The sequence below is a fragment of the Gavia stellata genome, chromosome 6, assembly GCF_030936135.1.
Source record: "Gavia stellata isolate bGavSte3 chromosome 6, bGavSte3.hap2, whole genome shotgun sequence".
NCBI lineage: Eukaryota > Metazoa > Chordata > Aves > Gaviiformes > Gaviidae > Gavia > Gavia stellata.
In genome coordinates, this window is record NC_082599.1 from 9604208 (window position 1) to 9630104 (window position 25897).

The window sequence follows — 25897 nt, forward strand, 5'->3', positions numbered from 1 at the left end:
GCAGGAAAGGACTTTTAGCTTGCAGTGAAACTGGATTTAGCATGTTAAGACACTGAGCCTGTAAAGTATGTACCCATTTGAGGTTTGAGTGGAGAAGCAAGAACTACATGGCCTGAACTATTTTAGTCTAGTTTATGCAAGCATTAACTCCCCTGCACGCTCAAGCCTTAAAAGATGGAGGACCACATCTACCTAACATAGCCCAAACCATCCCTTTCATGGTGTATTTTAATCCCGTTAATTCATGGGGGTTTTTTTCATACAAGAGGCAGGGGAACTTGGAGGGTCCAGGTGGACCTACACCCTACTGAGGCCTCGATGCAGTTCTATGTGAGCTAGGCATTTCAGAGGTGTTGTGAGCACCCTCCCACTTCAGCAAGAGACATCTACAGATCCTCCTCAGGCAGGCCTGGGAGCGCTGAAAAAGCAGCACCTCCTTCCCCCGTTCCCACTCCCCACCATTTGTCCCGGTCAGGCACCGCAGCCGGCTCGGCCGCCTCCGCACGCAGCCAGGCTGCGCACAGCATCCTCCCTCCGGGCCGGAGGGCCTGCTCGCCTGTGAGGGGGAGGCTAGTCCCAAGCACGGCGGGCCGCTCGCAGGGACCCCGGGCAGGGTGCGGAAGCGCTCGGGGGCGGTTCCACAGCCCTTCCCCAGAGCCGCCGCGGACCCCCGAGCGCGGCCACCATCCCGCCCGCACACACCCCTCCTCCGCTTCAGTGCCCTACGCGCACGCGTATCCCCGCCTCTCCGCGGAGGCACGTGCCACCCTGTGGCACATGCGCACTCCTGCTCAGCCCTCCCGGCCGGCGCAGCCGGCAGGAGGCTGCTCGGCGCATGCGCAGAGGGCGCTGACGGTGGCCGGCGTGCGGAGCGCCTGGGCCCTGGCTAACCAACCAGCGGCGCCCGCTGCCCGCCCTCCCCGCGAGGGAGGGTCCGGTCCTCCGCCATCCCATGATGCAGCGCGGGGGCGGCGGCGACAGCGACGGTGGTGGCGGGGGCGGCCGCCATGTTGTGGTAGTTTGTTGTTCTCCTGCGGTGGGTGCGTGCGGAGGGGCGGCGGGAGGGGGAGCCGCCGGGCGCTGAATCCAAGCCCTTCCCCGTCTCCCCGCTCCCCGCCGCTCCTGGGGGCGGCACGGGGTCGCTGCCAGGAGCCGCCGTCGCCTGGGCAAGGCGAAGAACCATGGCTGCCGCCCTGGGAGGAGGCGCAGGTGGGTGCCGCGGCCCCGAAGGGCTTCGTCTGGGGGTGGGCGGGGGGATCGTGGCTCCGGGGCCTCACTTGGGGGATCGGGGCCGGCTGCAGCCGCGGCGCGGGGCCTGGCTGGGCGGAGCGGCCGGCGGGGCTGAGGGGAGCCGTGGGCTGCGAGGCCTTCCTGGGGCGGTGGCGCCGCCGCCCCTCGCCGCTTCTCTGCCTCCTGCCTGGGCGGGGGCGGCGAGTTTTGCGTGCTCGGGGGTGCAGGCAGGAGCTCCGCTGGCACCGCAAGGCCCCAGGGGCTCCTGTCTTGCTAATGGGAGTCGGCCTCGTGTGGTGATGGGAACTGTAGTCTCCCCTTGGCCAGGGCCGGGCCGGGAAGGGGCAACAGCTTCATCGCTCGCCGCAGGTGCGGGACCTCCGGGTGGGATGGCTAGGTTTAGAGGCATTCATTCCCATAGTTTTTACAGCTACAGTATGTGACCTGTTTGAATAACTTATCTCTCATGTGGGGAGTAGTTATAATTTATTTTACAGACTGTGCGGAAGCAGGAGGTCTCACTTGGAAAGTGTAAAATGAAGTCAGTGCTTGACCGCAGAACTCTCAGGCATGCCACTGCTCTTCTTCTTGACTTAGGACACTTCTTCTCACAGCATTTTAAATGACAAGTCAAAACCCTCTGTGGTTCTGATTGGTATATTAATCAGATTTAAAAATGAGAACATTTGGTTGAGTGATCAAAAGAAAGACTTGCAGGGGTTACACTGGGGTGTTCAAGAGTGATAGAGTTAAGAGAACATGTGTGTTTCTGGTGCTGTGGGCCTTGCTTTCACTAGGAGTAACAGTTTTGATAAAGACTGGTCAGAGTTGTCAGTTGACCCACTTGTCCTCGTTTGTACAAAAGTTTGTGATGATTTTAGTCAGTGTTTTTTCTCTAAGTAGGTGTCATGGAGAAGAGTGTGCCTTGTCCTGGTGATCACTCACCTAAGTGGTCAGACTGTTGGCGATTGCTAGCTTAATTGGTTACAAAGTACATAAACACAATTAAATTTCCTGCTGAACGTAAATATTACAAAGAAATTCCCAAATTTAGGAGTTGAGGGATTTGGGAGGAACGCTAGGAAGGACAATACTGATTGGTAAAACAGTAAATATTAAAATATTTTGTGCATTGTTTTAATGGTGGTAAATATATTACAATGTTTAAGTTATTTTACAAAAATCTTTGTGCTAGTTTCTGTGGTTCAGATCAGTTATTTGTGATGTGGAAGTAAACTTTGAGTGCATGTTCCATCTCTGGAAGTTTTTTTCTAGTATTATGAGGACAGAGTAATTTAAAGGAAGTGTCACTTTTGAAGCATTTTAGTTCTTGTGTTTAAAACTCTGCTGCAAGTTGAATGAGCATGCTTTCATGTACAAATGACTAGGCAATAGACAGCCTTCAACTAAGTGGTGAAATTGCATTTTCAAAACTAGGTTTTTTTGTTGTGGAGTACCGTTTGTGTCTAACTGTGAATTAGGATCCCTTTGTACTCCGTGGGCACAAGCAGTTGTTTGTTCGGTGTTAACACTGTGCTCATCAATAAATGGTGGCCAATTAAATATGATCCTTGTCCCACATAAACAGTGCTTGTTTAGTCTAGATGATCACTGTGCAGCACTTGCCTGAATGCAGAAACCCAGAGGTGTCACACATGTCCCTATGACTAGTCAAGAAAAATTCCTGGTTGAAGTTGTTAAGCACACTTTTAAAACACAGTAAAAAAGCCTAGAACGTACAGGAACAGTATATGCAACTCTTTTTGGAAAGGGACTACTCTTCAAAGTCAATAGTGGTAGCAAAAGGGAAAGAAGCCGAGGACCAAGTGGTTATTTGGCTTAAATATCTTTTGGTCAGTTAAAGTTTTAACTGTAGGAACTAATGTTTTGGATTTCTTTTTTAGATTTTTTGGGGGGAGGGAAAGACTTTAAAATATGGTGATAACAGCACCCCAGTGTTTTCTTAAAAAAGACACCCTCTAATGATTGGTAAAGTAGTACAAAATAGGTCTTGGAAAAATGAGTGGAGTGTTAATTAGATGACATTGCAGGGTAACAGTTGACAAAGTGAGATAGTTTTGGCTTTGAAGATGCAGATTAAAGTTTAAATCTTCTGTAAGGATATGTTGCAGGGCTGAAAAATGAAATGTGAAATGGCTATGTCGGCTGAACACTTAAATATATTTGATGGAAGGAAGGTGGTATGTCTGTTGGACAGCATGTGTGGACTCATTGGTCATTTATAATTTTTTAGGCTCTTGGGAAATACTGGCTTGATTGCTAAGAATAAAGTATTCATATGTACTTATGTGACCAGATGGTTGTGTTGGTGCAGCTAAGCTTTCTAAGAATGAAGGTAAAGGCTCTTTTGGTGACAGGTTTCACAAACATAAACTGGAAAGTTTTCAAATGGTGGTCTCTGAGGTCTGTGGGAGTGATTCACAGCTTCATATTACTTCACAAATTCCTTTGCTATGCAACCTGATTCAACTTGCTTCTAGTTCTAGAATGACTGTACTGAAACATAGAACTTCAAGGTGGATGTGCTAGTGATAATGGACTTTGAGGGCTTATAGTTGCTCGTTAGTCCACTGATATGGTTAAGACAATGGTTCCCAAACTTTGAATCAAACTTTCATATAAAACCAGAACCAGAGCAAACATTGAATGTTGAGTAATGTAATCTTACTTTAAGTGGCTACAAAGAGGACGAAGGCCCTCTCTTCACAAGGAACCACATGGAGAAGACAAGAGGCAAGGGCTACAAGTTGCACCAGGGTAGGCTTCACTGGCTATAAGACAGACTTTTTATTTTTTTTTTTTACAGTGAGAACAATCAATCACTGGAAAAACCTCCCCAGCGGACATGATGGAGTCTCTATCACTGGAGGTTTTCAAGATGGGGTTGGACAGGGTGCTAGATAAGTTATCGCATCTAGGCTTCCTTTCCCACGGAAGGTTGGACCAGATGGTTTTTCAAGGTCCCTTCCAACTGGGGCTGTTCTATGATTTAGTGATTATTTGCTTATAGTATAATGTAATAACTGTGTTGTATAGGTGCTGAATTTTTTTCTTGGTATTTACTGCAATCAATTTACAGCTAGATTTTAATCTCATTTAGGGAGTGATGGTTGCAGGGTAAACAACAAACTATCACTAAGACAAAGCAAGGAGCAGTTCTTATCTTGATCGTCTGCAGTACTGAAGTAAGGGAGAACTTGTAAGTTTTCTTCCTTTCAGATTAATTCACTTCTGATGAACTGCAGTGGTCTAGAAGACTTTGCAGATATCCTTGGGTTGTGAATCATGACAGGGGATGGGGCGGAGGAGGAGCTGAAGAGGGCCCCATCTATACATGTCTACCCCATATTGCTACTGGAAGTCCTGTACCAAGAGTAGCTGAATGGGTGTTTCTCTACCTCTGAGCCTGTTATGTTATTTCTCCAGCTTGAACTTAAGCTGTCATCAGTTTAATTTCATTTGAAGTAATCTGAGGGCTGCTGTTGTGCTCTCAGCACTGTAGTGGCTTTAAAAAACTTTTGTGAAGCTGTTGATAAAAATTGAAAAAAAGCTTATACTGCTAGCACGGCAAGCACCTTTCTCTGTGTTGTGGATCACTATCCATTTCAAAGATGTAGTAAAAATTCTCCAGTGTGACAAATTCAATAGCTTCAGGCTATTTGGCAGCAGCGAACAGGGACTGGAAAGAAATTCTGCATTTGTGCCTAGATGAAAGTAGGTGGAGTGTTGGCTGTATTTTGGTCTCTGTGGGTATTGCATCTGCTTTATGAAGTGGACTGATGCAACTAGTCACTATAACTTAGAGGTATATTGGAATATGCACACACTAAAACTCCTCTAAGTGTCAAAGGCCTATAGAGTTTACAATTCATGAAATACAAATATATGATTATGAGCTACTGTACCAGCTAAGGACTAGTGCCAAAAAACATTAGTATTTGAATGAGCTTGTGGCAGGGAGATTTGCTTTAAAGCATAGCAATTTTTAATCTCTTTATGCTTCTTTGACAAGCTTTCACTGAAAGTCACATTCTTCTGAATGTTCTCTCAGGTCATCTAAATTAAACATAGCCTTAGTATCACTTGTTTTTACAAAAGCCAAACCATGCTTTAGCGCATCAAATAGTAAACCTCAGATTTTAGGTCACATAGAACTTGTTATCCAGAATAGTTTAAGAAGATGGTTGTCACTGACAGTTTTAACTATAACTTCTGGTGGCTGTGAAAGATGCTGGAGAGTTTCTGGAGAGTTGCAGTTTCCCATCAGTGTCCAGAGCCATTTGGGAACTGAATTCATGTGGATTTCATTTAAACTCTTGGCCTTCATTCACTGTTCAGCATTTGTGAGGCAAGGACTATGACACTTTTAAAATGTTTTTCCAAAGCAAATATATTTTCAAATCCAAGCAGACTTTGGAAATGTTTTTTGTGGCTTGGTGGGTTTGGGTTTGGGTAGTTTATTTAACAAAAAAAAAAAAAAATTACTATTTCTTTCAAGCAGTGGTTAGAGAACTTCAGTTCCAGGCAGCATATCATAATTAGTTCTGTTCTTGCTTATTGCTAGTGACTTGGTTTGCATTATGACAAACTCTCTAAAAAAAGTGGTTTTGAGAAGGTGAAAAGAAATTATTTCGTGTAGAAATGAATTTTTCTACTTTATTTCTTTGAGGAAGCTAAACTCTATCCTATAGGAGTAATTTGGAAAGAAAACGTGAAATAGACCAGTTGAGGAACATGTTATGCAATTGTTACATTGTTATAAATACTTAGTGAAAACTTAGGGCTTTTATGGGTAATTGTTTACCAATATAAAGACTACATTGATGTCTGTCCCTGCACAGATAAACTAAACTGTTTGTGTTTGAGTGTGGTGTATTTGTGCACGTGTGTTCTTGTGCATAATGCAGTAGTAGAAGTGAACGTGATTTTTATGATAGGGTAGAGAGCTTGATTATCTGTAATAAATGGGACTGGATTTATAGTGTGCTTTATAATGTGTTAGGTTTACATCACAAACTTGGGTTCAGGAGTTCCTGTTGACCATGTGTTTTTACTGCTAGACACTGTCACGATTTGTTACCAGAAGTTTTCATTCAGCTAGAGTTAATAGTACAGTTACATTGCCAGCCTATGTTTTAGACACGGCCGTTCCTCATGAAACCTGTTATTATTCTGTATTGCATAGCAAGAGATACAGAAATTCAGTTCATTATTGGGCAGAAACGTAAGTCTGTTTTTAAATGTTATACTTGGTTCCTCAAAATCGAGGCTTTACAATACCTATGTGTTGTGTAACCTTTTGCAATGAAATGTCAAGAAATATATTCTGTAGAAATAAACTATTACATAAAGATAAGCTGGTAAGCTTGTTTTTAATCTGGAGACTTGTGCTTGAAATGCTGTCAAGTTGTCATGTTGAGTGTTTTAAATATGATACTGGGGCATGGGATAGATCAAGATGGACTTGTTATGTTTAGCATTAAATCTAAGCATAGAGAAGTAGTGTTTTTTCATACCTGTTCTGCACAAAAGCAGTGCAGCTTAGTTACTTTATTAAAAGACCTGTTGGGTAAACAGCATGTAATGCTTTTTATCCATTGAACTATTGGATCGCTGTGGCATCTCCATCTTGTTTTGGATAAGGAGAAATTGTTGATGCTTTTTCAATGCCTAAAATTAATAGTATGTTTTATGTTCATGGTAGTGTAATATTGAAGTGAACCAAAATACAAAACTGTTAAAGTTTGAGACAGCATGTGGTTAGTGTTCCAGAAAGTGTGCAGGTATATTTCTAGGAAGACGAACGAGGCAGTGATCAAATAATTTTCCTAGTTTAGAAGTCTTGGCCATGTCATTGCAGTAAAATACTCCATCTTAGCAACAGTTGCTATGTAGGACTACCTTTTTAGGCTACGTTGGTACCATTTTAAGATGTTAAGAGCTCTGCAGTGTTCGTGCTGATTCACCTCCTACGCTTGTGAGACTTGACTGTGTAGCTTAGGACTTCCATTTTACATAGAAAAATGATTAGTGAAGGTTTTATTGAAGGGGTGTCCACAGAGTTAGAAAGTACCATCAGCATAGCCAAAGAGGAAATGAGGCTTGTATTTTGCGGATTTCTAGTGTGGATGATCTGTTTTTATTAAGCAGGAAAAAATATAACAGTTCTGGGAATATATCATAAAACCAAAAAATAAGCTGTATAGAACAGCTTATAGCACTGCTGGTGCTAGACCAGGGTAAGTATAAAGCAAATAGGAACCTTTTAGTGTGGGGAACCAAGTGTGTTTGGCTGCCTTTGTGCTTATTCTGGTTCACAGCTGGCCAGAGCCTTGCAAGGCAGATTGGTCTACCAAAACAGCCAGTGTTAGTCTCTGCAGCATCCTGCAACTTCTCTGTCACTTTGATAATGATGATTTTCTTAGAGCTGCAGTAGGAAGAGCCAAGTGGTGGATTATTTCCTTTGTTTTCCTGTATGACTGGTCTATCCTGCTTACTTACTCGGTTAGTGCTTTTTTGGTATTTGATAGGTCTTGGGTTTTTTTCCTTCTAGTGCTGCCTGGAAGTTAGAGAGGGGGTTTAGTGTGTTTAATGATTACCTGTCAGGATCTTCCAATTGATACCCAGCTAATGCACACACATCGTGGTGAGCTTTGCCATGAGAGCCTTGAATTCAAGCGAGGAGCCATAGCTGTTGCATTGCATGTCTTAGCAACAGCTGCTATGTACGACTACCTTTCTAGGCTGCACTGATACTGCTGGGAGAAATACAAAACCTCTTCCAACTCCTACAGTGGACATTTTCCTGCTTAAAAAGCTTATGTTCATGGATTCCCCCCCTCCCTTTTTTCTTCTCTCCTCACCTCCCACACAGTAGTACCGAGAATTTAAAAAAAAAAATAAAAATCTTTGGCTGTTGCTCTCAGTGGTTTTGTGCTCTGCTGATGCTGAGTATTCCTCTTTCCGTACAAGTTAATGTTTTACAGGCACTTAACCACGCTTGGCACAAACATTGACTTACAAGAGTTTCTCAAGGAGAAATGTTCATACATGTTACAGTGATTGTTGTTTACTGGTGTTTTCCAATGTTATTGCCTAGACAGGTAGAAGAAAATTGAAAATATGTGTAGTTTCAGAAATGGAAAAAAAATGATGCCTCACTGATGTTTGCTAGGTATCACATCACACTGCAGGTGTAAGGCCCGTGCCCATTGCAATGCTTGCTATCTCACAAAAGACAAAGCTGGCAATGAATGCTATTTGTAGATGCGTGACTGTTGTGACCTCCTTTTCTAAAGGAGAGCTACAACTTGCTTTGGGCTCTGATGACTCTTAATGTCAAAATGACATAATTTGTAACGCTCATTGTCAGTGTCAGGTGTCACAGGACAAATAAGAATAAAAAAGGAAAGCTGGTTCCCTCTGTCCCAAAGATCTTTGTATCATAAATGTGTGATGAGACAGGCAGAGAGGAGATGAGAACAGGGAGGTGTTGGGGACATACGTGGAGCAGTTCTTACAAGCTGTGGTCACCACACACAGATTAACCAGTCATTTTTGAGGCTTTTGTATGCATCATGCTAGAGGGGACTTGTGAAAAAGGCTTTGCATGGATGTAATTCAGCTGTGGATTTTGGTAGGAGTTGCTCATAAATAAGGAATAGGATGTGAGAAATGTGGAGGGGTTGGAAGAGCTGGAGGGTAGAGGTTCATGATGTTGGCTGAGTGGGGGTCCAGGTCTACGCTAGAAACTTGGCAGGAACTCGGACCCTCTTTTGGTATTGTTTCTTCACTAGTAGTAATACTAGGTTGAAGCACTTTTATGGCCCTGGAACTTAACTATCCGGCCTGGAAAAGTACTATGAAGTTACACTGAAGAATGTTTCTTTTTGCTGTAGAGAGATCTCAACAGAGAAAAAGGGTTTGGCATGTAACTTTGTGTTGTCTAGATTTAAACCTGGCTGATGTGAAGGTGCATCTGTGTAAGAATTGTGTGCTGAAGAGAGAAGATCTTGTCTTCAAGGGGTGTTTGTTTATAATACAGCTCTCTGTATTTCTAAAAGTGGTGCCTGGCATGAAAAAATACGGTATCTTGGAAGCAAGCAGGCATAGCTTAAAAAGAAGTTACTGTCTTCCTGATGGTGGTCGTTGTCTTGAACTGTGTTAGTCAATAAGTGGACATTTGTAATTTGGGTTGCTGCAAAACCAGTCGTATTACCTTAAAAAAAAAAAAAATCTTTGGAGGTGATTACATCAAGTCAGTGGATTACTGCAATCCAGCTGTAAGAACAATGACAGTGCAGGATATTTGTGCCCTTAAAATGGCAGTGCACTAAGATAATCACTGCAGCATGGTTTTGAATGACCATAAGGAGAGCAAGGTGACATTTTTTTCAGAGACCACAAAATTGGACGATTTAGACTTCAAGAGGAAGATAGTAAATGCTTGGATAGCTGTCTGGCTTTCCCCCTTGGGTGAAATAGGAATTGGAATTGAAGGAGGTTGCAATATGTAGATGTTTGAGCAGAGAAATGTAAAACAACTGTTTGTTTCAATGGTGTTAGCCCATGTAAATTAGTTTATATGTAGAAGATTAGTTAAAATATGAAAGTATCTGTAGGGAGTAAAGGGGGGAATGTGATCAAGGGGAATTGTTTTTACCTACTCTTTCAGGACAAAGGAGTTGCCACACTTATGTTGCATCATAATTTGTACTGAGCAGTCTTATTTTCATAGCTGTTTATGATTGAAATTTCTAGTTTGAAAGCTCTTAATTTAGTGACAGTGTAAGAACTGAATTTTCTCTTTTTAATGTTTTTACCTCCTTTTAAACTTCTACCAGTCACTAGCACCTGTATTTTGATTATATGAAGTAAAAAGTGAATAGGTTTGTCATTGCATGTGGGGAATATTCACTAAGGGATACTGGGTTGAGTTTAAAGAGCTGAAGACAGATTTGGTTTTGAAACTTCGTTAAAACCAAATAAACATAGAAAACCAGCTGATCCTTGGCATTGTACTTAGTCAAAGAGTTGAGTGCAAATAGAGTCAGGAGAGGGACTGGAGATACAGCATCTCAGTGTTCACCAGTTCAGACTGTAAGGCTGGAAGGACTGGATTGCTCAACCACCTGTATTTTGCAGACCATTAAACTGCAGCCAGTTTCCGTATGGGCTGAGCATAAATTTTATTTGCCCACTTGTTTGACTCTTAGAAAAGTCATTACAATGTGTGAAAAGGCACTGAACCAGGTGTGCATTCTCTGGGCTGTAGCCACAGGATGGGGGAGTGAGGGTTGAGTGTTTCTGAAGGTATGTGCTTCCAGTTTACAGATGACGAGACATCTGGATGTTTGAACAGAGCAGATGAGCTTTGCATTTCTTTTGCAGATAAATTGAAGATTTAATATTTTTGAGTAGCAAAATTGTCATTTGCAAACTAAGCTACTCGAGTAATTTGTGATTTGATAGGCTAAAGTGGGTGTACTTGTTGAGAGGAATATATGGAGTACCAGTTTTATCTTGGAAGGCGTGTGCATGCTTAGGTACACAGTGGTGTAACCTGCTTCAATTACTTCTTGTGTTTTTAATGCCCCAGTTGAGATAATTGGTGGTGTATTACACCCAACTTCCCTCTTCTGTTTTGGGTTGCTGGTACTGTCATGCCTTGTGCTGACCTGAGGTTTCCTCCTATCTTCAAAGTGCCTTTGCAGGCTCAGTGTGGGTAGATGAGCTTGTGGCCCCCAAGGCAAGCAGAGATCTGGCAGACATGGTTCCCTTCACCTCCATTGCAGCTCAGTTTCATGGATTTCTGGGGAGCTTCTGTCTCTGGGTTAACCTTCATTGGCAACATTTTCCAGTGATTTCTCTCATGCTCTATCTGTTTTCCTCGAGTCATCATTACCTCAGTAGTGAGAAGAGAGAAAGTTATACAGAACATTATGGTTTCTTATTATTGAAGCATGTTGGTATTTCTCTGTTTTCCTCATGTTAAAATGGAAAGTAGAAAAAGGTATTTTTGCATCTTCTAAAAAACAACAACCCCCCCTAAAAAATCCCACCTAAGTGGTTGCTTCAGAAACCTTTCATTTCAGTAAGAATTATTTAATGTAGTCACCTTCTTTACAGATGATGACTTTGATCAGTTTGATAAGCCTGGTGCAGAAAGGTCTTGGAGAAGAAGAGCTGGAGATGACGACTGGGACAGGTAGGTAGAATATTTTCATGTTCAGTTTCTATATGCTGAATTACATTGCTCTGTTTTCCCATTCTGGCATTTTGTATTCTAACATTTAGACTAGCGCACATTTAGATACTAATGAAGATGTTGGTTGTTATGCATGTGTCAGCTGATGCTAGATTGTGCCAAACATATACTTGCCTTGAGGAATATAGAGAGCACTATGAAGAGATACCATTTAAAATTGGATAAATACAAAGTATTTGTGGTGTGTAGTTAACTTTGCAATTAATGTCCTGGTTTTCCTTTTGAATATTCAGTAGATCTTGGTGGTTTAAATAGTTAGATTTTTGCTAGTGCTTTAATTTGCCCAACTTTTTTTTTTTTTTTTTAACTAGATGTTTAAATTCTTACCCTCAAAGTCCTACTTCAGTTTTACATTGGGGGAGAGCAATAGAGCTTAGGTATGGGTTTCTATTGAAAAATATAACTGTTGTAAAGATTTAGAAGTATGTATGAACTTGGTTATTTTGGGGGAGAATAAGAGCATGTTCTTTTACTTGAAGGCACTCTAGCTGGGAAAGACTTGAATCAAGCTGCTGGCTAGACTTGTCTGTTCTTTCTGGGAGAAAGCTTTACACTATTTTGTGGGGTTGCTTTTTTTATTATTCCTTTTCAGTAACAGAGAGACTTATTCAGACTTTGCCAGTGGTTTTCACTGTAAAAAGGGAAAAAAACCCCATTCAAAATAGATTTTTGTCTTTTCTAATAATCAATCAAGTGATTGTAGTAAACAAATTTTACCCTAAGTAGTTTTCCACCGAGCTGAGCCCTTGGAGTGAATCAGCTACTCTACATTTATCGTCATTCCAGAGGGATTAGTTTCCTCTTCCGTGCTTTTCTGCTAGGTTAAGTGGGTAGTTTTCATTGCTCTAGGAGGTGAGTAGGAGTGAGTAAGTTATTTGGACAATAGCTTCAGTATACAGTGTGTTCTGCTGTATGCTGGTGAGGGGTGTCTGCTCTCTGTCATGCCAGCACAGCTGTTTGTGGGTTGGATGGTGAACTGCATCAAGGAACCGATCTGGTTTGAGAATGTAATGAAAGTACCTTGTTCAGGCTGCGTCATTGTACCGTGCTGCCTCCCACCCTGGCTCTGGGTATTCAGAAATACTGAAGCCAATATTACAGGCAAAATGCTTTGTATTAGAACATTTTCTGAACTTTTTGCCTTTGCTGACTTCATGGTATGAATAGGTGGGCTCTTAGATGCTGGCTGGTCACATTAGGTTTTAGCTGTCCTACTCTTACCACTTTAGAAAATTTGGAAGAGTCAAACAGCCATTGTATCGGAAGTGTAAGCTTATTGCCAACGGTAAATTCCCTGTGGCAAAGCCATTTTTATAGGGCTTGAGAAATTGAAAATACTCTGTAACCTAAGCTGAGACTTTGAAGCACACAAGGATTCATTTTTAGAAAAAAGCTTTTGTTTATGTGTTTATTATTAGCTGCATATAATTTCAGATAGATGATCAAAAATCGTATTGTTTATTCTTTAGTGAAGTTGTAAGGGAAGTGGTTTCAGGTGCAGTGCTGGAGATTCTAGAGTTTAATCTTGCTGATAATTTCAGAAAATTTTTTTTACAACTGTATCTAATAGAATATTATTTTATTTACATCTGTTGGAATCTTTATTATTTTTTTTATTATTATTATTAATTCTTTTTAGTTTGCCAGGCTATATTTGGAAGTGTTAAGTTCTATGGTTGTCTGGGCAATTTGAAATGCTGTACATGGATATGTTGTTGCCTAATGTAATTGCTTGCATTTCTTTAACTACTGGCCTAATTCAGTATAAGATACAGTTTCCTGAAGATGGAAAAAAGGCTGAATGAACACAGTGGACTTGGGGGTTTTTTTGTTTGTTTTGTGTGGTTTTTTTTTTTAAATCTGTTATGCTTTGTTTTGCAACCTAAATCACTTTTTTTGTGGGGGAGGGTGAAGGTGTTATGCTGTTAGTCATACATCTTGATCAACCATCAACTCTTACTATGTTGCTACTTAACTGAGTCCCATCCCCCAGTCATTTAAATAATTTTGATTTCCAGATCACTTTCCTTTCTCAAACACTGCAGGGTGATAACTGAGAGTTGGAAGGCCCCCATTATTTGGGAGTACAAATGTAATATTGTTCTTGGATAATTTTCTCCTGTTACAGTTTTTTACAAATTATTTTCCTGAAACACTCGTGTCCTTGCTACTGCTCATGTTTCATGAGGCATGCTCATGAAATTGGAGGGCAGAAAGGGCCAGTGTGACATCTTTATCATGGGCTGTTAATTTACACATTTATCTCTATAAGTAGTCCAAAGCTTGGGTTTGGGAAAAACATGCAGTTAAGTTGCTATCCTGGGAGATGACAGGCCTGATTTAGTAGTTGACTTTTGCTGAAATTAGCTTGATCTGACCCTTCTCTGAGATTATTCCTTTCTCTACACTGGCATGAAACTTTCCACTTTTTGTTGTCTTTCTTTTTTTATCATTATTTTCTCTTTCTCATTTGGTGAGCTGAATTTATTCAGTGAGGGGAATGTTGAGTATTGGGAGTTGAAGAAGGGGAGGAAAGGGGTCTGTCTCTTCTAAAAGCAGTGAACTCTTAGATTATCTTAACCCTAATTTCCTAGAATTGTGGTTTTAGAAAGACCTTTGTGTCTTGATGATAGTGAGGGTGAGTTGCCTTTGGAACTGTCACAGATACATACTTCTATTCCAGTTTAATTTATTTTGTGTGGCTTTGTGTGGTATCAGATTGCAACCATTTGGTTTTGTCTGTTTTTCTCAGCTAACCTAAGATCTTTTAGTATCGGGTGTTTTTTCCTTGTATTGTGGGGTTTTTTTGTTTGTTTGTTTTTAATAGTCAGATCTGGTAATTCTGGTCCTTCTTTCTGATAGATAACTTCAGATTTCGCTATTATAAAAGAAACTTGAGATAGGTCTGCTTTACTGTGCAGGCTTTTCACTGTTACTTTGTTTATTCAAAAAGTCACCAATGGTGTTATTTCTTCTTTTAATTTATCAATGAAAATGTTGAATGACATTGAATATTTTAAGTTTTGAGGGGCATTCTGTGAAACACTTTTGTTTCTGTTATGAGCTTCATTTATGTGCTAGTGCTAATTTTTTTTGACTGTCAAGTAGTAAGCCAAAGCTTTTAAAAATCTGGAATACATATGCAATTACTTCTATTGACCAAATGTTTAATCTTTTTTTAAAAAAATCACATGAAGGATGTTTTTTAGTGATGTGTTGAATAGCCCTAACTATGTTTAGATAATTAATTTAATATTTTGCTTTCTTTTCCGTTCCTTCCTGATCTGGATTTCTTACTACCTAAACTTGCTTTTCATCTTTGAATGCTGCTATAACAGATGCTCTTGCTGTCTTCTGGAATTTCTCTACTGCAGCTTTATTAAAAGCTGTCAGTGGTGGACCATTGTGCTAGGAAGTATTTTCAAACCTTTTGGTACATTTGTCAGATTACTGGCAGCAGAATAGATTAATGACTTTTTCCTACTTCAGTTTTGGCTCTAAATTCTTCTGAAACCATTTCTGTTACATAGAGTTTTCTGTCTCTGAAATAAAGGGCTTAAATTCTAGTCAGTTTGCTCTTTGAGATGCGTGGTACGTCTTATGACCCAATTTTTGTTTAATATTGCAGTGAGCACAAAACAATTGCTATTTGTTAATGTTCAGTCATTCCTGGAACTGTTTGAGATCAGTAACTACGGACAAATACTGTGTACTGATGATAACGTCCTATTTAGTGCTGATTTGGAATATCATCGGTTCTCTTCTAGCCCATAAGATTTTTATTCCCCTCCTGCATTATCTGTACAGTAATTATCTCTGAAAGAGATGGATACATCTGCAAAAACAACTTCTAGCACTGATTTATGTCTTGGGATTGGCTTTCCGGTTTTCAAGTATTTCCTATACAGTCCATAGGAATTCTTACACATATTTCCATTATGTTCATATAGCTCATTCTCACTTTGGGGTGTTTCATTTTTATGTAGTATCTAAGGCATGGGGTGGGTTTTTTTTTTGTTTGTTTTTGTTTCATCTTTTTAGGTGTGCAGGTAGAAATAAGTTCACATTCTTGAAATACAGCTCATATTTCAAATCACTGGCATCTTATTTTACTGTTAGGACATGCATGTTCTAATATGGGCATTTGTCAGAAATAAGTGTTTATTATAGAAGGGGGAATCTGTTTATTCCTGTCACTAGATAATTCTTTCACTGAAGGAAGAATGAGATTAAGCAGTTATCCTAAAGCTTAACTAATCTGGACTGTAGTTCTTTGTGTTGCATCCTATTTATGGGACAGGTGCTATGTGATGGCAGAAATTTTGTAAGCCAGGTATTTCTATGCTTCCTGAATTCTTAGCCACACTTACAAAGATAGTGAGACATGCACTTGATTTTTTTTTTTTTTTTTTTTTTTGTCCTACAAATGTCTGTTTGGCCTTACCCTCAACTTGAGGAGGAGGGGATAGAGTATTTATGAAAGATCTGGTCCTAAGTGGCTCCCAAGCCAGCTGGCCTCCCAGTGCCTCCTTGCTGAAGTGCAGCTTGGGCCATGTGGTGGCCTGTAGACTGAGTCTTGCCCACAGGACATTGCTCTCTCACTTGCTTCTTCCTCCAGGGGTGGGAAACAGCAGTTTGGACAATATGCCCAAACGGCCTTGAAGTGAAGGACCTGGAGTGGGGACCTAGCTAACTTGTGTTTTAAATGCCTGCGCTTTATCTAGGTTTATGTGCTGTGTTATAGTTGGAGGGATGTGGAAAGGAGAGCCTATGAAAATGAAATGACTGCACAGCGATGGTCTTACTTAATATGTATGTTCTATTGTTTCATTTAAAATATGTATCTCCTTTTTGAACTTGCTGAACACTTTGCTAAAAGGAAAGCTTTGTGCAGACTCAGTGACAATTCTCCTCAAGTTAGTTTTTTAAGGCGTATACCCTATATGGTGTTTGTTTCTGTTTTCTAAAGTTCAACATCTTAAATTTGTTAATGTTTTCCAGTGAACTTGATGATGACTTGCTTGGAGAGGATTTGCTAACTGGCAAAAAGGTAAGAAATGTGCATTAAGAAATGTGCATTAAAGTGAATTGTTACAGATACTAAAATGTGAATGTTGCTCAACTTACCCGCTTCGATTGTTTGGTATAGCCTTTTACGTATTTTACGGTCACCTCCCCAAAGCTTGACAGCCACAGTTACCTGAGATCTGCCCTGTTGCTACAGCGCTCTGCACCCAGAGCTCTGTTTCCTTTTGTGAAGTACCTCCAAGTGTGGCTTTCAGAAAAATTATTTCTTTCTGAGATAGTATTTCTTTTCATAACACATGGTTCAAAAAGGACATGGTTCTCAAAATCAGCTTCTCTGTAGCTCCTATTGACCTAACAATTAGCATTGGAGAACATAAATGAGTTCCCCTATGTCTGCTATAGACTCCTCCCTCTGATACCTATTTGCATAATTGAACTCTATGAAAAGGACTAAATGTAAGTTTGGATTTGCCAGATATCTGCAGGAGAAGACAGGGCTTCTGTTTGGGCAATCAGAACTGGCTAGTCACCTCTTTCTCCGCTTTATCTGCTAAATGAATTCATTTAGAAAATAGTTCTTAAAGTTTCAGTTAGAGATGAATAGGTTTGTTAAGAAACCCAGATCTAGTGAAAGTTGAGTTTTAATTGATGTAATTTTTTATGATCAGACTGTAAATGTTGGAAGTTAGCTTCTTGAAATTATTCTGTAAGCAATCCCTATTAAAGGTAGGAAGTTCCTTTGTCTCATGTACTGGTTTAAAAAATAAAATTCCAGGAGGATAGGGATTGCAGATGAGTGTTATGCAGTTATCAAAAACATAAACAGTTAACATTGCATACATCTTTGTAGTTGAAACGTGAGTTGATAAAGCTACTTGCTTATCTTTAAAAAAAATTATCTGGGTGAATACTAACCAACGCTAGATTTCTCCAACGTATTATGCGTTCTTGTGCTTTTTCTATTCTTGTTTTCAGTTTGCCATGTTACAGGACTCTGAGCCGTATCTGTGGGTATGGACTCATATGGTGGAGTAGTAATAGATTTCTCAGGAAGTTTTCCCTGAGCTATTTAGGCTAAACTTGCTTCTACTTAATCTCATCCCAGTACCTTTAGATAAATCTACCCTTGTATAACCTTTCTGCCCCTTTTACTTTAGGGGATGGAATTAATGTTGCTGAGCAAAACTGCAGTTATCTCTTCCTAGTGGGTAATTATTAAAAAAAAAATAGGATAAATGAAACAACTGAAAGTATGAGAGACTAATTAGGAGGAGTTCAGAAAAGGCGTGTTATTTTCTTCTATATTTTTTCTTCATTTACAAACTAATGATGGTTTCTCAGTTTTCTTCTTATCATAGCCTTTCCTCCAGTCTCCTAAGTATCTCTGCGCTCTAGAAACTGCAGTAACATAGTGAATTTTCTTGACTTGCCTAATGCATCAAGGTCACAAGGCAATGTACTAAAGCTAATCTTTCTTTCTTCCTGGTGTTTCTTAAGTGAGTTGTCATCTTTGGCTGTATTGGGGAATGCATCAGTGAAAAGTGTTGATAGCTAGGCAAATTTGAGATTTAAAAAATTTCCATAAGACTGCCAAACATTTATTTTCAGATTTGTTGTCTTGTGTAGCATATTTTTTCTCATCGAATTAGGTAAATTCACTGAAGATACGGTCTTAGTCTGGGATGCCTTCTTCATAAAAAATACTTAGTGTTCAGAATTTTCAATAGTTTCAGTACCTATTTAGTTAAAAGTTTATATCCTTTTTTATGTTCATGATTGACTTTTTCTGAAACCTAGAATCAGTCAGACTTGTCAGATGAAGAGCTGAATGATGATCTTCTGCAAAGTGACAATGAAGAGGAACAAGAATTTCGGTATTTCTTTTCTAAATCTTATTTTTTTGATAATTGAAAGCTATTAATGACTACTACTACTGATAACTAATAACTACTAAACTGAAGTTATTGGTATATATTTAAAATAGTTTTGCTTTTTACCTAGCCAGCTACTTAATGATGTATATATATAATGTGTTCAGGAGCATTGTTAGCATTTCAGTAAAACGATTTTTTTTTAATTTGAATCTAATAAATTTAACTCAAATCTATAAAAAAAGCTTATGAAGAAGAAACTGCATCATGTCCTGCACATTTAGAATTATTTATAACTACATACAGAGCTCTTGTTCTGCGCCTTCCTGATATCGTTGTAGGCTTTCTTCTCCTGTAAAGTCATTTTCTGCCATCTTTCTTTTAAAAATTTATCTTACCTCCTAAGACCCTGAGGAGGGGAGCGTCATTGTTTGTAATGCTTGATTTGTGGCTTAAATATTTGTGTACAATTACACAGCAGAAAATTTTGTTCAGAGTTTATAGGCTTGAGCAGGTACTTCCATGGGAGTTTACTGAGGATCCTGCCCTGTAAATATACCCTGTTGTGATACAGCTCCACAACTGAATTATGGGCATTACTAGTCAAAATGAGTGTCTTGACATTTTTACTTTTCAAGCTGGACTGAAGGGGGAAGAAAGCTGTGATGCAGAAGTGATGCAGTACCACTGCTGCTTTTAATGGCCTGTCTGTTTGCCAGCTTTTCCTTTACTTGTTGCAAGCTATGCAGGCATGTCATCTGAAGGGGTATGAATATATGTATGTATAACATATATATATACGATGCTCTGAGATCTCCCTTCTATCCTTGGCTGGAATTAGGATAAGGAGTCCTGTCCCTGTGTTGGATTGATGAGGGTGTGGTGAAATACCTCAGACCATCAGTCTCTCCATTGGCTGCTGTTTTCCGCCCTGCAGGAGTGAGGGTTGGGCTGTTCCCTTCAGAACGGGGAATCCCAGTTACAGTTCTTGCCATTTCTTCTCTGGGTTTCTTGTGGGCCCTAGGCAGCAGGGATGGCTATGTGATTGCATGAGTGCTGAGACAGTATCTGAAGTGTGAGAATATTGCTCAGTTGAAGCAGGTTTCTGTAGACAAGTCTTGCATTTTTAGCAGTTTTATTGCCAGAGAACAAGAGCCTTGCTCCACTCCTCTCCCCTCTCCCTCTATTTCCATTCAAACTCATTTATGCCTCTGTAGTTGGGAGGATAATAGTAATCCTGCATAATGTCTTGGTTTTCATGGTAAAATTTCCCTGTCTGGTAGATGCAAATAGCTCAAAGCTGCCTGGATCTTGTTCCCCCAAACTTAGGAAAATAGGAATGTAATTAGGAAAAATATTAAAAACAATCTTTGTTTTCCTTGTGCCTGGAGCCCTTGAATCAAGAAGAGCTTTTCTAACTAGTCTGCAGTTGGTTAGTTGCTCTTTTATGTGTTAATGGCACTAGCTATTGTAAACAGTAAATTCTGAGTTTTGCTTTTCTTCCAGATTATAAACTTGCCAGTTTTTGTATTGTTTTTTCCCCAGTGTCTGTGCCAGTGCTGTTACTAAGTTAGAATAAGTCTTAGGCATTTAAATGACAGTTCTTGACTATATATTTTACATTATTTTAAGTAGAACATTAAATCTATCATTAAAATGTAAGTTTGAATTAAAGATAGTCAAGAAGGAACAATATTAATACATTTAATAAACAATAATTTACTAGCGTATTCGGAAATATTGGGAAAACAGATGCAGTTATAGTAATTCTGCGTATTTTTTGTTAGTCTTGGAATTGAATCCAGTCTGGTTTGGTTACCAAGCAAGACTTCTGCCAGTTTGACCTGCTAGACAGTCTGGTTGGTTTGATTTCCCCTGGTCAAATAGCCTGCAGCTGGTGATAAGCTGCAGTAAAGTATGCATTATGAGAATATGGCATGGAGTCAAATAGTGTGTGAGGTATAATTCTGTCCACCAACTTACAGAATTTGTGTTTGTCGGCTTTGTTTTGCTAAATCTTTGTGTGTAGTGACTGTTATGCTTCAACCTCTGAATTCTGCCCCCCCCCCCCCCCAGTTCTCAAGGTGTCACAGTTAGCCTCAATGCAACATCTGGCATACTTACATCATATGAACTCTCTGAGACCATCAACGATCCATCAATAGAACATGAGTCTGAGTATGACCAAGGGGAAGATGAAATTGTTTATGACAAATCTGAAGCACCTGAAGTATATGCTTCAGAATATGCAGAGGAAGGACATTATGAAGGCAATGATCCTGAACTGACAGAAGACCAAATAGAATATGGGGAAGAGCCTGGAGAAGAAGATGAAGTGCTAGACCTTGAAATCAATGAACCCCTAGATGAATTTCCAGTGAGTTTCTTTCTATTGTATCTTCAAAGATAACATTGCTTCACGTGCATAGGGTTTTAGACTGATTTGAAATCTGTTTACCTCCCTAGGGAGGAGGCGAAATTAGACCTATTATCACTGTCTGCCAGTTTCTTTATCTAGGCTGTGACAAAGTTTGTGTTGACAGCTTGTTTGGCGGTAGGTAATGCTCCTTTGTCATGCTGGAAGGCAGTTGAGAATCATGACCTTGAGGATTGTATCCTTAAGGAAGAAAACAGCTTTGTGTGGTGGAGATACACTGCCAATTGTTAGAAGTACTTAATGCAAAAGCTTTTATCCAGGCTTTAGACAAGATCTGATAAAGTCCTTCGAAGGTGAAAAGATTATTGACCTGCTAAAGACATCTTTAAGGTGCTAATATCCCAAAGTGATTGATGTCCTGCTCGTTCATCCTTTTTGTAACTGAGAACTGTCTAAACCTGAATAAAGAGATTGGAGGTTAGTTCAGAAAATGTCACCTGCATAATTCAATGTAATTTAAGCAGTGTATTAGTGAACATGCACTGGCTTTAATTGCTAGTGAAATGATTTAATCTTAATTAAAACTGTGTGTGATCAATGAGATGTTTTAAAATACAGGCAAACTTAGGAAAGGTTTTGCTCTCATTTTTTGTTCATAGTTGTTCAGAATCAAACCCATTCATGGGTAAGCACTTGTGGAATGTTATAAGAATGTTTATATTTTTGATGGGGTAAAATCTGATGTTAATATATATATGAGCTATAGGTGCATTTTTCCTTTGGTAAGAAAGTACTGCAGTGTTTGATTCATGAATTTGTAGCCAAAGGATGTAGAAGTACAGAATTAGATGGTGCAAACAGTAGTAGATGGGATCTTTATGATGAGATTGCTGGGATCTGAATGAAAACCATTTTGCTTATGGTTTTGATAATGTTGAAATTATTGTCTAGTTAAAAGCCCTGCTAATTTTACCTTACATGATATGTCACTTATAATTGACAGTTCTGATAGATACAATACTTCTCTTCCAGTTCTGGAAACAGTAACAATGTGTACAGACACCATCTCTTAAGGGGTTTGTGATTCTATAAAGTTGGCCTATGTCTTTTCACCTTCTTGTGTTACTGCCTTAGGATGAAGACTATATGCAATCATATAATGAGCAAGCAATGGAAGAACAAGAAGAATATACAGCTGATGAGGAGCTGGAAGAATCCCGGACAATAACAAATGAATCAGAAGAGGTATGTTATGAATTTAATGGAAACTTAAAATAACTAGTTGTTTTATAATTTGAATTTGTAGAATTGTCCATATTGTTGGGTAAGAACTGATGTAACTTTGCCAATGTTGAAGTATTGGTGGTATTACTCTTTGTACAGGATGAATTGTGATAGCATCTATATTGTCAGATACATCAGATACCCTCTCCCCCTTGGGATGAAAATCGTAAGGGAGAGCTCAATGTCCATATTTAATCTTAGCTTCAACATTAGAAACTCCAGGGACCCTTTTCAGTAGGCGAATTACAGTAATACTGCATGCTGTCTGTTAAATCTCTGATAGCTGTAGTGCCTCACTTTCCAGATGGATAATTTGCTGCTGTTGGAAGTGTGGATATAGTTCTCGGGTATCCCACTTTGAGGAGGAGCATGAGCATGGAAGGTTCTGTCTGTTAGGAAGGCAGAGGTCAGATTGTTTGTAGTTTTGAAGTTGTATTGGGACTGAAATTTCTGTGAAGTTTATCTTAATTCTTCTGTGAGGAAAAAGGATGATTTCCTTCATTTGCAAGAAGAAAGCTTATGCCAAAAACTGTCAAGTGTATGTTCACTGGTTATAGCTTGGAACAGTGGTATCATACCTGTTATTAATCTGCATCAAGTTTTTGATGTGGGATTTTTTCCTTTCCCCATCAGGAATCTGCTTTAATATTACTTTTATTCCAGTTCTTAATTAAGTAGGATTGAATGGATTACCTGCTGAGAAGTATAGTCAGAGTGTGTTCCCTCTTTGGAGCTTTAGCTCATTAGGAGATTAATTCCTCAAAGACACAGCAGCGTTCTTCTATGAAGTTCTAACAAATGGGTATGTTGTGATACTCTCTATTGTATCAAACTTTTATAATAAAACAACATTCTTGGTAGGTGAAGAGAGATGCATTTAAAGGGGCCACTTGCATTGTTCAGTCTTTGCTGTTGCAACCATGACATCTTGCACCAAATACACCTTCAACGTAGTTAATTTCCTAAGTATTAAATCTACCCTTCCAAAGAACTGTGAAACACTTCAACACTTTGTTCATTCACTGGATTATATACACTTCCCTTCTGGTGTTTTAAAAGCAGCCTGATGCATTTGTGCTATCTGCAGCCACAGTCTGTATGAGATGACGAAAGCACCACACATCATGTCAAATTAAGTACATAGCTGGGATTCAGTGTCAAACTCACTGCTTTAAAAAAGCACAGCTTCATTTTTTAGAGTATGAACTAGTGAGAATTCTGTAATAATCATGCTGTCTAAATTTGTCCAATTCAGAACTAAATTACTTTCATTCAAAAGATAACATTAATGCAAAATTTTAATTGATTTTGTTAATAGAGCTTTCAGAGAATTTGTTCATCATGTAATGTGAACGTTTTGGCCACATCTTTATTCCGTTAATCTACATTCTGTTTTTATTCTGATGGCTTGCAGATTGCCACAGGTTTCTTGTTTCCGAAATAGTACCATCTTTTTGTTCTTTTATTATTTCATATGTAGTTTATTTACATTTGTCTGTAGGCTCACAATTGCACTCTCCAAATGAGAATACCATCAAGAGAGATAACCTTTGTAAAGTATGCACTTCCATTTATTACATGGTTACATGCATGCCTCCAGCTCTGAATAGTTTTGTTCTTTGTTGTAGTGTTATATTTAAATCTCGTAACATTCACTGCTTGTAAACAAGGGTAATTGTTGGCATTCTCCTGTAGAAAATGCAACACAAGAATGGAGCTGTAATAGACGTGCAAATAAATAGCATTATTACTTCTTGATTGAAAGTTGGCATCTGAATAACTGATGGTGAGCTGATAGAGAAAAGTGTTTGGTAGTGTTGTATTTTAAGCAGTTTCCACATTAAAGCCTCTTACTATATTGTATGAAGAAATTTTGTAAACCAAGAGAAAAGCTGATCGGCTGGGGAATTGGAACATGATGGGGGGAAACTGGTGAATAAGGGAAGTGAGAGACCTGTTAAGAGTGGCACTCAGGTGGGAGATGTGAGGAGGAGGCAGGAAAAGTTTGTGTCCTTGGCCAAATCAGGTTCAAGGCATGCTTTTTCACTTGATATTTAATTTGAAACAGTACTTAGAACTTGGATTTTGAATAAATAACACTCTTCGTGGAGCTTCCTTGAATAATGTAGTAATGCTTCAGAAAATATTTTTGCCTTCCTAAGGTACAAAGCAAAACCCAATACCTAGCAGTTTCAGCAGCAAATAGGTGTGGTAAACCTGTCAGTTACATGAGTTATCATGTCCTAAATATTTTTAGAGAAATAATATCACTAATTATTTCTACAAAATTTTCATAAACATGTAACCTCCTAAAATTAGAATTCATAATTTCTTTGTTTTGTATTGGAACTAATCTCCTGTGAAGTCTATGACAGGGATTTCTCATTGCATAAATTTAAAACATGTCTTGGGTTATGCTGATAAGAAATGATGAGGGCTTGAATCAAGAAAACATTTCACAAAGAAGTGCTGCATACTGCTTTTCTTTTGATACAATACAGACTTGAAAAAAAAAAAAGGCCAATGTGTCTGTGTGTTGCATTGTTCCATCTGTGTTTAACTGAAACTTACGCATTTTAGTTCTTTTGTTCAAGTTTGAAGACACTGCATGTCAGCCTGGAGGAAAATGATTAGACAAGTGCAAATCAAAACAGCAAAGTTTTGAACATATTTAGAAGCAATTAGGTTTGTTTTTATTCCCATTTTTCATTTGTGAAGTGGAGGTGCTCTTGGAACAGGTGTAACATCCTCTTATCTGCTCTCTGTTATTTCTTGATCCCTTAGGATTGAGCAATTGCTGCTGCTTCAGTGTTAGCCTCTGGTAGCAGCCTCCACTGCTTATTTTCTAGCTAGTTAATAAAAGTTCTTTGTTTCACCTTCATAATGTTTCACGTGGAAGGGATCTGGTTTAGCCTTTACAATGCTTACCTGTTCTGTACGTCTTAGCACTCTGGCACAAAGCTCTCCAGAACACTTGACAGTCCCATGTTTAGGAGGATCCTATGCTAAGGTCAGCGTTTATCATGCTGACGATGTTTTCTCCTGCTTTCCTTGGGCTATGTCTGTTATCAGTCGTGCAACTACACGGCAAGCTGTTCGGAGCAGGAGCACTCGCTCTTGCTCCATAGCAGATCATAACCTAGCGTGGGGACCTGTGGTCAGTGACTGGGATTTATGGCGTAATTATTTAACAAGGATGGCAGAATACTCTGACCTTGTGATAGAAGAAAGGTCATTTTTCTTCATAAGGAAGAGTCAGCAAAGCTCTTTGGTAGCTTTGTGCAAGGTGTCATAATGGGAAATGTTAAGCTCCCTTTGAGGAGAGGTGCTAAGAAGCCTTGGCTGGCTGGTCCAGTCAGGTGACCTCAAGTGGCTGTTCAAGGAGTGTTTATGTATGTTCAGAGATATTAATGATTAGCAAGTATTAAATAAAATCCTGTAAGTACTAGTATGAATTAATTCTATGTCTGCACTTGTGTCTTTTCCTGTATAAATTTCTTTTGAAACATAGAATCCATTCATATACTGTAATCTTGGCAAAGCAACTCATCCTGTTAGGCTGGAAGTTGGAAAATATGATCTAAAGAAGTCTTGCATGCTACAACTACTGAACAAATTGTAGGGGAAGGGTGTATGCTCCTACACAGCTCAGGTAACCTTTCCTGGAGCTATATGTAGAGAACATATGGTTGGCTGTCGGACATTGTTGTGTCTCCATCGCAACTAATATAAATCCCTCAATAATACGTGTAATCAGACTTGGACATGGGTCAGTTAGCATTCTCAAGCACTGCCTTTCCTTGGTGCCTGCTTTTTCAT

The 25897-nt window shown here is 39.5% G+C and overlaps 1 protein-coding gene across 1 annotated transcript in view; it reads left to right on the forward strand.

The window, feature by feature from the left end:
• Positions 1-1181: 1181 nt before the first annotated feature.
• Positions 1182-25897, forward strand: part of RBM33 (RNA binding motif protein 33) — a 102307-nt gene continuing 77591 nt past the window's right edge. Inside the window, exons 1-6 of the mRNA XM_059818789.1 lie at positions 1182-1209; positions 11380-11458; positions 16520-16568; positions 18344-18420; positions 20494-20794; positions 21929-22039. Of these exons, the coding sequence (XP_059674772.1) occupies positions 1182-1209; positions 11380-11458; positions 16520-16568; positions 18344-18420; positions 20494-20794; positions 21929-22039 (645 nt within the window). The remainder of the gene's footprint in view (positions 1210-11379; positions 11459-16519; positions 16569-18343; positions 18421-20493; positions 20795-21928; positions 22040-25897) is intronic.